This window comes from Myotis myotis, unplaced genomic scaffold (assembly GCF_014108235.1).
Source record: "Myotis myotis isolate mMyoMyo1 unplaced genomic scaffold, mMyoMyo1.p scaffold_m19_p_1, whole genome shotgun sequence".
In the NCBI taxonomy this organism is placed as follows: Eukaryota; Metazoa; Chordata; class Mammalia; order Chiroptera; family Vespertilionidae; genus Myotis; species Myotis myotis.
In genome coordinates, this window is record NW_023416313.1 from 114,147,672 (window position 1) to 114,160,718 (window position 13,047).

The following is a 13,047-nucleotide window of genomic DNA, read 5'->3' on the forward strand; positions in this document are numbered from 1 at the left end:
GTGGCTATCTCTGGAGTAAAAATAACTGGTTGGATCTAGTTCTTAATTATCTCTCCCAGAATATGCGGACGGGAAATGTTGTCTATTTTATCTCAGTTCTTGAACCGAAGGAAAATCACAAAGTCTCAAACTAAGGATTCCTCCTAACTCCTGACTCTTCTCTTCCAGACTTTTTCATAAATGAATGCCCCAACATCCCAAAAAGAACAGAAAGCTGAGAGGGTCTCGGTCACTCAAACCCCATTTGCCTGGGGTCCACCAAGGACTCACCTTTCTGTGACTGGTCAGTGAGAGCAGATCAGTAAGGCCTGTTGGCATCCTTGGGCCTCTTTAGCTGGACCTTGAGCCTCTTCATGCCAATTTGAAAGCCATTCATGGCCTGAATAGCTGTCTGGGCACTGGTTGGATTGTCAAAGCTAACAAACCCTGGGGGTTTAGGCACAGAGGTTAGCTGGGAACTCTGCTTGGCAGAGCCTCTTTTCTCTCTGACCAGCCTCCTCTCCCTTCCCCTCAGGCCAGTTCCATCAAACATATACCCCTCTATCCTCCATTGTTTGCACATACATGTACACCACTCATACTTACATGGTCAAATGGTGTGAATTTTATAAAAGTGTGAGTCTTGGAAGGACAGGAAGCAATTCTGAGTATGTGGGTGTTGGTTGGGGTATTTTCCTGTCTTTCCCTAGCATGGGTTGACTCCCTCCTCAACTCCCATTCTTGTCCTCTGAACTTCAGTTGGAGTTGGAAGGGATCTCTGGTCCAGACCCCGACACCTCCTGTCCTGGCTAGACTCTAAAGCCTGACCTGGTCAAACATCTTCCAGATACCTGACCTTGCCAGATAAACCTGAATTAAACTTGTTCCTGGTCTGGGCTTAGCTCCACCACTGGTCTGTAACTTTGCTTTGTGCTATATGCTCAGTCTTTGGGAATCATTGACTTATGGAGGAACAATCTTAGGCTCTGTAAGGAATCTTAAAGTTGGCAGTGGGGGAGGCTCAGGGATTGGGCTCAGCTTACCGAAGCACTTGCTCTGGTTGGTGGCTCGATCCACAAAGACTTTGGCAGAGACGACAGCTCCAAAGGGCAGGAATGTCTGTATGAGTTCTGCATCACCAAACTCCTGAGGCAGGTGATAGATGAAGAGGTTACAGCCTTCGGGGCCTGCAGGAACAGCAGCAGGCTGGTTCAGGGAAGGGACCCTGAGTCCAGCCCCACCAGGTCCTGATGTCCAGCCCTGTCCCTCACCTTCTCTTTGCTGCTGGGGCAGGGCTGAAGGCTGCTGAGGGAAAGCTGTGCTCACTGGGGCATAGGCTGATGGGTAGGCTGGTGAAGACAGAGGTGGGAGTGGGCAGTGAACTCCAGGAGCCATCCCCCAAGCAGGGCCCCATCTGCCTGGCCAACTTTGACCAATTCAGCCCAGTCCACGGTAACCCTCACCCTTAGAGAGGCCATTCTAGGCCCAGGGGTCGGGGGATGGGAGGGTTGACTCCTCAGAAAAGAGCATAATCCCCCCACTCCTCACCCCCAATTTCCCTATTCCTTTCTGGGACCTTTCAAACCCTCCCAGGCTGCGCAGAGCCCAGTGAAACCTGCGTAGTGGTGCATCCCAGCGTAGGCCTGCTGCAGCGGGTCAGCCACACCTGGGCTCTGGGCTGGGGAGAGAGGGGCACAAGGCCACAGTGAAGGCCTGCCGGTCGGCAGGGTGAAAGGCAACAGGGAGAGAGGAGAAATCCTTTCCAGGGAGACCCCCCACCCCCACACACACACCCTGCTCTCCCCAACTCCCCCGTATCCCCTCACCCTCGCCCCCGCTCCTCACTCCATTTCGGGGAGATTTTGGCGGAGCGGGGGCGGGAGGGGGCCCACCTGGGTAAGGGGAGAGCCCGTTATTGTAGAGGGTGTCAGGGCCCGGCTGCCCGTTGGTCTGAGGGGTCAGGGAGTTGAATCCATTGACTCCAAAAGGTGCCGGGAGCCCCGGAAGCGCGCCCGGGCCACCGCCAGGAGGGGAGTTGGCTGCAGGTGGCAGAGGAGGTGGCAGAGTCAGGCCGCAGCCGCCCTCCCGGCCTCTCCCCGCCTCGTCCGTCCCCCTCCCCCCCCTCAGTACCTGCCGCGGGTAGCAGCGGCGTGGCGACTAGGCTGAAGGCCGCCACGTGCTGCATCTGTGCGGCCACCGCAGCCACCGGGCCTAGTCCCGGGCCCTGAGCCGCTGCCAGCAGGGCCGCCTGCTGCTGCAGGATCTTTGGGAGGGAAGAGGGGCTGTGGATGGCCCAGCGGCGGGCAGCTGCTCCAGCTCCCGACCCGGCCTGGCCCACCGCCAGCACACTGCGTCCTCCAGGGACCGGGCACCTACCGCCGTGGTGTAGGCTCCGCAGGCGCCAAAGGGCAGCGGCGCCGGGTGGAAGACGCCCAGCTGGCCCGCCATCTGCTGCATACGACGCAGGGCTCGCTCCCGGTCCGTGTCTGCCAGCTTGACCACGAGGCTGGATGAGGCACCCTGGGCAGGGCAGGGGAGGCCACGGTGACTGGTCCAGACCCCAGTCTTGGCCCTGGGCTGAGCGCCTTGCACATCAGGCCCTTTCCTAGGGCGCTCATCATATGTGGGGAGGAGGAGCCCGTCCCCACCCCACTGGCCTCACCCTCGGCCCCTGGTGCCCGCCCTCACCGCCATGGTCCGGCTGCCGTGCAGACTCTGGATGGCCGCCTGAGCTTCCCCCTGACTCCCAAACTTCACAAAGGCACAGCCTGGGGCAGGACAGAGGGATTGGGTGGCTCAGGCCACAGGGGCCAAAGGGTCATGTGGCTCAGTGAGAGTCAGGATCACCAGGAAATCCTGGGGTTGGCTCAAGTCACCTTTACTGGTGCCATCCGGGCTCCGCAAGACAGTGCACTCCTCGATATGGCCGAAAGGCTGGAACAGGCGTCTGACATCATCTTCACCCTGCTGCTTCCCCAGCATCCCCACAAACAGCTTTCGGTCCTCTGGGGACAAATTCAGGAGTGATTTAGGGACCCTAAGTCCTCTTGGACTCCCCAGAGTAGCCAGAGGAACTTAGGAAGGTAGCCCACCACAGTCTAGCAAGGAAGAGATGTAGGGAGTGAGAAGGTCTGGAGCTACGAGGTTGGGTTTCTTTGAGGGGCAGGATGATCTGCAGACAGATCTGGAGTAAAGGAATTCAACCCAGATTTCCATCAGGAAACCCGGGGTCTTAGAAAAAGTGGAAAGACTCACTGCTGCTCTTGTGGAAATGGATTAGTTTGATATCTTTGGTTGGGTGGAGCCCTGTATGCATCTTTTATATGTGTGACCTTTCTGTTCTTAAAGTTTGGAAAAGGCCATTTTTGGACCATTTCTGCCCTATTAAGGGAGGAGGTCCTCAGAGAAGGCCTTTGTATTCATACTGGGTCTGGAGAAGAGAATTATACCCTTGTGGGTTAGCCTGATGGCAGTGGATAGAATCGATGTCCCTTCCTGCTCCAATCGAGGGTTCTGGATCAAAAAGCAACACCAGAAGCAGTTAACTCATCATTCTGTCTCAACCCCTGACATTGAACTGTGGAATGACGACCCCCAAACCCCAGCACCGAATTCAACTTGGGTGCTCCCAGAGACCTAAAGAGGGCAGGAATCTTGGGTTCCTAAGCCTCCAGCATTATCATTTCTCCCACTATACTTGCTAACCCCCTGACCCCTTTTCTTACCTCCCACATCCACCTTTCCCTCACTGAGCTGCCAGAGCCCTCACTGAGCCCTTTCTGACTTTCTCTATTTTCCTGTCCTGATCCCTCTCCAGGAGGAACAAGTTCTGCCTATAGACCTGGATGGCTACCTGAGAACAAATCTGATCCCTCCCATTGTCCACCCTTCCTCTGGGAGTGGCAGAGAGACCAGGAAAGGGACTGTAAGCTGGACTGTGTTCCTTGGAGAAAGCTGGAGAGCTGGAGCTGGACATTCAGTAAATCAGGCCTCAGGAGCGCTATCCAGGAGCCTGGGGTAGAGAGGTCTAATCCACAGGGCCTGCTGTCAAAGCCCTGCTTCTTTCTGCATCAAGGTAAGTCTCTGAATTTGGGATGGGCCTTTCTCCAGGTGATACAAGTTGGGAGAGAGGAAGTGGGTGGGAATCTGGCTTTAGGCTTCACCTTCAAGGTCCTGGAGCCCAAGAAAACCCATCCCAAAGTCCTTTACTCCTTCACAAGCATGGCTAGGCTCATGGGGTCCTTGGATCCCAGGCACAACAGAGCAAGGCTGGTGAGAGTCAAAAGGAAGAACAGACTGTCTGAAGTTAGCAGTGGAGGGAATCTCCAACAAGGCTATATGTGTGTCCATATTTCACCTGGACGGTGTGGGATTCAGCCCAGGCTTTCCTGGGTACCCAGAGGTGTCTGTCAGTCAATGCCGTGTTTGTGTGGAGGGTGGGGGCTGCAGGAATAGTGTGAGACAGGCATAGTGTGTTTCAGCAGAATCTGTCCAGAGGATTACTGCCCAGCCAACCCTGAGGGAGAAGAGATAGATAATGTACTTGTGGCCAGAATTCTAGAGGAGGTGCTGACCTTCTGTAGTGAGAGTATAATCTGGTGGGTGTGCTCCACTTCTGGGAGTGTTAGCCACAAAACAGTGCCATTGGAACATACCACTGGTTTCTCAACCTTTAAAAAAAGCAGTGGAACCCATTGTTCTAAAAAAATATTAGGATGAAGTTCAAAATATAGGAGAAAAGCAAAACTGCTCTGACTGAGGTCAGAGAAGTGTGTGTGTGTGTGTGTGTGTGTGTGTGTGTGTGTGTGTGTGTCTGCATGCTGGAGTTCCTCTTGCTTCATTTTCCCCCTAATATCCCCTAGATGGGGCTCCAAGGAAACTTCTTTGAAAACCACTGACCTAAAAAGAGAATAGAGTTCCAGAGGGTGTATGAAGAGGGATCTGTGATCATCCTATTCAGGAACCTGAGAAGACAGGAAAGGTCTTTCATGAATCTCTTGACCAGTATGATGTTGGTGGCTTTGCCTTGCCATTGGAGGATAAGCCTCATTTGGTCAGGGAATCAAACCCCAGAAGACTGTGTCATTGGTCTGAGGTTGAACATTTAAATATGTCCATAGGGCTGCATAAGGCCCAGGAGGAGTTGGAGAAAATCTTAGGGCCTCCAGAGTCCCAAACTTAAAGTGGCTTCATGATGCCCTAAATTGTAGTGCAGCTGTGTCATTGGGAAGGGTCTACAAGATAGTCATTGTACCTAGGTAAGATGTCATGCCATATGGACCAGCATTCAGATAGGTAGGAAAAGAGATGTCAAGGCTAGGATAACACCTCCAGGATGGGAAAGAGAGTTGTGTGGATAGTAGTCTTATCTTTTATCTGCTCTTCTTCTTGTTGATCTTTTCTGCAGGTGGTTGTCAGTTCAAGGTCATATTACAGACCATGAAATTCTATGATCCTTTTTTTCCAGTTAGAGTCTCCCAAGTTTCAAATTTCCATTTCCATTACAAGGCATCGACCCTATGGCTCTGGGCTACTGGACTGTACAGAATTTGAAATTGAAATGAGGCCAGGATATAGGCTGGGCTCTGTGCTGCCTGTTTCCCAGGTATCACCTTGAATCTTGATACTCTCTGCCATTTTACAGGGAACTGAATGGTGTTCGGCAGGTGACAGTGACCATAAGTCTTAGGTGATTCTTAAATGGTAGAATACATTTTCCACAGCCCTCAAGATTTGGAGGGCTGATCAATGCCCCAAGGGAGAGATAATGATGTGATTTAGTCCAGATAATTTAATTTCCTTCAGGTCAAACTCTACCAGTTTAGTAAAAAAGAAAAAAGAAGAAAAAGGAGTCTGTAAGAGGTAGGTCAGAAATGGCTGAATAAAAGCATCCCTTGGTGGTGGGTGGGTCCCTAGAAAGATGGGAATATCAGACAGGGAGGTTCAACCTTCCTGAAGTGGGAGGAATCAAAAAGATAGCATCAGTGTGGAGTTGTTGAGACATGGTGTTGGAAAGTTGAATGGTATGCATTTTTCTGTTGGCAACCAATGTGTACTCCTTGCTCTTTTATCAAATGCTTTTTTGAAACCGAACCAAGTTGTTTGGGTCCAAGAGGCCTAGCCCCATGATGCTGGTCAAACAGGTCAGGGACTCTAATCTGGCAAATGATGGGGTTTAGAGTCCAGAGTCAGTCCACTCCATCTTCCTCAGGAATGGCACCAAGATGCTATTCAAGAAGGGAGGCCTTGCCTCAAGTTGTCCCAGAGGAATTCCTGAGGTATTTTCAAGTTTCTGGCCTCTAGGTCCCTCATACCCACTCACCTCCATATAGGATGTCATGATTATACAAACTATGTAAGGGCAAGGTTTCAGCATTGAGATACCAACCATCAACCACCAAACACATCCTAAAAATACTAGTCCACCTTTCCTTCCAAATACCAACCCAGGAGTTTCTGCTGGTGGCAGCATTTGGAGCAAAGCATCTCTCCCTGTGTTCTTAGGGATAACTGAAGCTTAAGGAGCCAAGGAAGACTGGGAATTAACATGAAGGAAATATCCAAGGCAAAGTGTCTTCTGGCAAGATCTGATGAGTGTCAAGAAGGCCTTTAATTGCACACACACGCACATCCCTCTTAGAACTAATAAATTAAGCAAAGTTGCAGGATACAAAATTAACAAATAAAAGTCAGCTGTGGCCCTGGCAGGTAGCTCAGTGGTTAGGGTGTTGGTTTGATTTATGGTCAAGGGCATGTACCTGGGTTGCAGGTTCAATTCCCAGTGCCAGTGGGCATGTGCAGGAGGCAACCAATTGATGTATTTCTCTCATATTAATGTCTCTCTCTCTCTCTCTCTCTCTCTCTCTCTTTCCACTCTCTCTAAAAGAAATGGAAAAAATATCCTTGGGTGAGGATCAAAAATAATTTTTTTAACTCAGTTGTATTCCTATACGCTAGTAGTGAACAATATGAACAGGAAATTATGAAAATAATTTCACTTATAATAGTATCAAAATGAATAAACTTAGGAATAAACTTAACCAAGGAAGCAAAAGACTTATACCCTGAAAACTACAAAATATTGCTGAACTTAAAGAAGATGTAAATAAATGGAAGATAATCCTTGTTAATGATTGAAAGACATGATATTGTTAAATGTCAACACTACCCAAAGTGATCTACAAATTTAATGCAATCTCTGTCAAAATCCCAATGGCATTTTTGGTAGAAATAAAAATCCATTCTAAAATTCACATGGAATCTTAAGAGACTCTGAATAACCAAAGCAATCTTGAAAAAGAAGCAAGCTGTGCTTTGGCTCAGTTGGTTGAGCATCATCCATGTACTGAAAGGTTGCTGGTTCAATTCTTGGTCAGGGCACATGTCCAAGTTGCAGGCTCAATCCCTGGTTAGGGAGTGTGGGGGAGGTGGCCGATTGAAGTTTTTCTCTCTATCCCTCTCCCTTTCTCTCTCTCTCAAATCAATAAACATTTCTTTTTTAAAGAAGCAAGTTGAAGGTCTCACACTTCCTGATTTTAAAACTATTACAGCTTTTCCAGTATGGCTCAGTGGTTGGGTGTCAACTCATGAACCAAGAGGTCCTCCATTTGACTCCCATTAAGGGCACATGCCTCAATTGTGGGCTTGATCCTCTGTAGAAGGTGTGCAGGAGGAAGCTGATTAATGTGTCTCTCTCATCAATGTTTCTCTCTATCCCTCTCCCTTCCTCTCTCTCTGAAAAAAAAACAATGAAAACATATTTAAAAAATAAAATGTAAAAGCTTATTACAAAGCTATAGTAATCCAACAATGTGATACTGGCATAAAGACAGACACATAGATCAGTGGAATAGTATAGAGAGCCCAGAAGTAAGCCCTTGCATATATGGTCAAATGATTTTGACACAAGTGCCAGTCTTTTCAACAAATGGTGCTGAAAAAACTGGATGTTTACATGCAAAAGAATAAAGTTGGACTGCTACCTCACATCATATAAAAAATGAGCTGAAAATGGATCAAAGACCTAAACATAAGTGCTAACACCATAAAAGTCTTACAAGTAAACATAGGGGGAAAGCTTCATGACCTTGTATTTGACAGTGATTTCTTGGATATGACACCAAAAGCATAAGCAACAAATGTAAAAATAGATAAATTGTATGACAACAAAATTAAAAACTTCTGTGCATCAAAGGACACAATCAGAGTGAAAAGGCAATCTAGAAAATGGGAGAAAATATTTGCAAATCATATACCTGATAAGGGTTTATATCCAGAATATATAGAAAGCTCCTGACAATGATAAACCAAATAATCTATTTTAAAAATGAGCAAAGGACTTAAACAGACATCTCTCCAAAGAAGATATGCAAATGACCAAGAAGCATATGAAAAGATGCTCAACAACATTAAGCATTAAGGAAATGCAAATCAAAACCACAATGAGCTAGCAACTTACACCCATTAGGATGATTGTTATAAAAAACAAAAACATAAACTGCTAGTGTTGCAGCAAAGATGTAGAGAAATTGCAACCCTTGTGCATTATTGGTGGGAATGTAAAATGATATTACCACTATGAAAACCAGTATGGTGGTTCCTTACAGTATTGTACCCATTAAACAATAATTCCCCATTCATCTTCCCTCAAGCCCCTGGTAACCATCATTCTACCTTCTGTTTTTATAAGTTTGGCAATTCTGGATACCTCATAAAAGTGGAATCATGCAGTATTTATCTTTGTGACTGGCTTATTTATTATTTTTTTTAAAAAATAAATATGGAATTATCATGTGATCTAGCAATACCAGTTCTGGGTATATATCCAAAAGAATTGAAAACAGGGTCTCAGAGAACCAAGATGGCGGCATAGGTTAACGCCGGAGTTTGCTGCCTTGAACAACTACTTCAAAAGTGAAACTAAAAAACGGAACGGACATCACCCAGAACCACAGGAACGCTGGCTGAGTGGAAGTCCTACAACTAGGAGGAAAGAGAAATGCATACGGACACTCAGAGGAGGCGCAGTGCTGAAGTCAAATTCTGAGGTGCGGAGTGCGAGGAGCGGGCTGGCGGCGGAGGGCGAGGTTGGTGTTTTCAATCCGGAGGGAGTCGCAGACTCTGAGCTCCAGATACAGGCGAGTCTTTAGGGACCCAGACTCAAACGGGAGAAGCGGGACTGTCTGGCTTCGGTCAGAGCGAGTGCAGCTTTCTCTCCGAGGTTTGCAGCGGGTGCTGGGACCCAGAGAGGCAGAGCCCCTGGGGACAGGACTGAGAGCCGCCATAACTGCTCTCTCCGGCCCACCCTGTTGATCCTGTGCGACCCGCCCCGCCCAAGCCCTGCACAGAGGCATTTGCCGGATAGCCTCAGGCAAAGGCTAGATTAGCACCTCCCTAGAGGACAGAAGTTCTCTCACTGCAGACACAGCTGATTCTCATAGCCACTTGGCCTGGAGGTCAAACCCTCCCTGGTATTAGCTACAACAATCAAGGTTTAACAATAAGACTGCGCACAAAGACCACTAGGGGGTGCACCAAGGAAGCATAACAAAATGCGGAGACAAAGAAACAGGACAAAATTGTCAATGGAAGATATAGAGTTCAGAACCACACTTTTAAGGTCTCTCAAGAACTGTTTAGAAGCCGCCGATAAACTTAATGAGATCTACAAGAAAACTAATGAGACCCTTGATGTTATATTGGGGAACCAAATAGAAATTAAGCATACACGGACTGAAATAACGAATATTATACAGACTCCCGACAGCAGACCAGAGGAGCGCAAGAATCAAGTCAATGATTTGAAATTCGAGGAAGCAAAAAACACCCAACTGGAAAAGCAAAATGAAAAAAGAATCCAAAAATGCGAGGATAGTGTAAGGAGTCTCTGGGACAGCTTCAAGCGTACCAACATCAGAATTATAGGGGTGCCAGAAGATGAGAGAGAGCAAGATATTGAAAACCTATTTGAAGAAATAATGACAGAAAACTTCCCCCACCTGGTGAAAGAAATGGACTTACAGGTCCAAGAAGCGCGGAGAACCCCAAACAAAAGGAATCCAAAGAGGACCACACCAAGACACATCATAATTAAAAGAGCAAAAGATAAAGAGAGAATCTTAAAAACAGCAAGAGAAAGAAACTCAGTTACCTACAAGGGAATACCCATACGACTGTCAGCTGATTTCTCAACAGAAACTTTGCAGGCCAGAAGGGAGTGGCAAGAAATATTCAAAGTGATGAATACCAAGAACCTACAACCAAGATTACTTTATCCAGCAAAGCTATCATTCAGAATTGAAGGTCAGATAAAGAGCTTCACAGATAAGGAAAAGCTAAAGGAGTTTATCACCACCAAACCAGTATTATATGAAATGCTGAAAGGTATCCTTTAAGAAGAGGAAGAGGAAGAAAAAGGTAAAGATACAAATTATGAACAACAAATATGCATCTATCGACAAGTGAATCTAAGAATCAAGTGAATAAATAATCTGATGAACAGAATGAACTGTTGATTATAATAGAATCAGGGACATAGAAAGGGAATGGACTGACTATTCTTGGGGGGGGGGAAGTGGTGTGGGAGATGCGGGAAGAGACTGGACAAAAATAGTGCACCTATGGATGAGGACAGTGGGTGGGGAGTGAGGGCGGAGGGTGGGGCGGGAACTGGGAGGAGGGGAGTTATGAGGGGGAAAAAGAGGAACAAATGTAATAATCTGAACAATAAAGATTTAATTAAAAAGAAAAGAAAAGAAAAGAAAACAGGGTCTCAAGGAGATATTTGTGCATTCATGTTCACAGTAGCATTATCCATAATAGGAAGCAACCCAAATGTCTATCAACCAATGAATGCATAAACAAAATGTACATACATACAATGGAATATTATTCAGGCTTTATCTTTTTTTTAAAAAAAAATATATTTTATTGATTTTTTACAGAGAGGAAGGGAGAGAGATAGAGAGTTAGAAACATCAATGAGAGAGAAACATCGATCAGCTGCCTCCTGCACATCTCCTACTGGGGATATGCCCGCAACCAAGGTACATGCCCTTGACCGGAATCGAACCTGGGACCTTTCAGTCCGCAGGCCGACGCTCTATCCATTGAACCAAACCGGTTTCAGCTATTCAGGCTTTAAAAGGAAGGAAATTCTGATACATGCTACAACAGATGAACTTTGAGGACAATATGCCAAGTGAAATAAGCCAGTCACAAAGACAAATACCGCATGATTCCACTTATATAAGGTATCCAGAGTTGCCAAACTCATAAAAACAGAAGGTAGAATGATGGCTATCAGGGGCTTGAGGGAGGATGAATGGGGAATTATTGTTTAATGGTACAAAGTTTAAGTTTTGTAAGATGAAAGAGTTCTGGAAAAGGGTTTCGCACAATGTGAATATAGTTAACACTACTGAACTGGTAAAGTTTGTTATCTCTAATTTACCACAATAAAAAATAAAATAAAAATAAGGTAAAGAAGGGCTTTAAGGATGGCCAAAAATTAGGGACTTAGATCAAAAAAGTATTGTGTCATCATCCTAATCCAGGAGGGGAATAGGAAAGGTAAACCCGGCATGACTTCCAGATTCCCTTAAAAGAGAAGACTTTCAGCCTCCCACGGTGCCTTTTCCTTTTGCAGGCTGTGCAACTGTACCTAAAGGGCTTGAAGTGTTACAGCGATCAACTTTGGCCAAACCACTCTGAGCTAAGCTGAAGGAAAGCATTTCTTTCTTTTTTTAAAGTATGTTTTTATTGATTTCAGAGAGGAAGGGAGAGGGAGAGAAAAATCGAAACATCAATGATGAGAGAATCATTGATCGGCTGCCTCCTGCGCACCCCACAACCAGGATCGAGCCCACAACTCTGACCGGTGATAGATCCTTCTGATCTTTCAACCAGGAATTGAACTGTGACCTCCTGGTTCATAGGTCGATACTCAATCACTGAACCACGCCAGCAGGGCAGAAAGCATTTCTTTTTACCTTTGGAAGTAGAATGCATTTTAGGAAGTGAAATGTTAACTTGAGTAAAGTCTTAAGCAGTACTATGAAACTTATCCAGCCAGGTCTTAGTCGGAAGAATACTTTTTAGAATTAAGTAAGTATAAGGATCAAAGACAGAGATGACTGCCAACTGACAGAATAGTTGCTGCTAAGGTTCATACTTTATTTCAGTCAGAGGACATGTTCCACTATTATGAAATACTAAAAAGTCTAGCTTAAAATTTAACTGGAACTCAATGTTCAGTTGTTATTAAATACTGAATTAAATAAAATCTTAGGAAAATTTGGAAAAGAGGGCTCACCTAGTTAGATAATAATATATGTCTATTACTCAAAATCTAGGCTGATATTTAAACAAGCCCTTGCAAATTCAGGCAGAAATTACTTAATTATAGGATGGGGATAGAAGGGTTGATATGAAGACAAATGACTGGATTTTGAATTAAATCAAGTTTCAAGATTAAAAAAGAGATGCTCACCTCAGAGAATGCTTAAAATTTTAGTTAAAAAAATAAAGTGGCCCTGGTTGGTGTGGTTCAGTTGGTTGGGCGTGTCCTGTGCACCGAGGGTTGCTGGTTCGATTCTGGTTCAGGGCACATTCAGGCTCAATCTCTAGTGGAGACAGCTGATTGATGTCTCACTACTCTCACGCTGATGTTTCTCTCTCTTTCTCTCCTTTTCTCGTTCTCTAAAAATTAATAAAAAATCTTTAAAAAATAAAGTGAAAAGAGTGCATGGATTGATTACTTAATCTATTTCTGTACCTTAGGAATCTTGGATACAGAAATATTTGCTGAGTAAAAAAGACAGCAAAGTTGGGGAATGGAACAAGCAGAGCAATCACCATTGTGATTTATGACTTTATCGATTTTATGCTATGAAATTTGAAAGAGAGGAGAGAATATACAGTTCAATGATTTTGTAGATTTTGCCTTAGGACTGAAGAATACTTTTCCTATAAGATTGGTGCTTATAATTTAATGTATTTTTCTTAGTGCTTTCATAGTAGAAATACCATAAGTTAGGAAAGTCAACCACAGTCTTCATGCTGAAGAGC

At 45.7% G+C, this 13,047-nt stretch overlaps 1 protein-coding gene across 4 annotated transcripts in view; it reads right to left on the reverse strand.

Moving 5' to 3' along the window:
* The window catches only part of CELF6 (CUGBP Elav-like family member 6), a 31,757-nt gene that overhangs the window by 1,821 nt on the left and 16,889 nt on the right, over positions 1–13,047 (reverse strand). For 2 of the 4 annotated variants that reach the window (XM_036348213.1, XM_036348241.1), the window contains 8 exons: positions 2,856–2,984; positions 2,668–2,747; positions 2,356–2,499; positions 2,110–2,242; positions 1,872–2,018; positions 1,595–1,657; positions 1,023–1,328; positions 271–426 (listed from right to left, as the gene is read on the reverse strand). In XM_036348213.1, coding sequence (XP_036204106.1) covers positions 299–426; positions 1,023–1,328; positions 1,595–1,657; positions 1,872–2,018; positions 2,110–2,242; positions 2,356–2,499; positions 2,668–2,747; positions 2,856–2,984 — 1,130 coding nt within the window. In that variant the 3' untranslated portion in view covers positions 271–298. The remainder of the gene's footprint in view (positions 1–270; positions 427–1,022; positions 1,329–1,594; positions 1,658–1,871; positions 2,019–2,109; positions 2,243–2,355; positions 2,500–2,667; positions 2,748–2,855; positions 2,985–13,047) is intronic. The other 2 variants (XM_036348224.1, XM_036348232.1) reach the window with 2 other exon arrangements.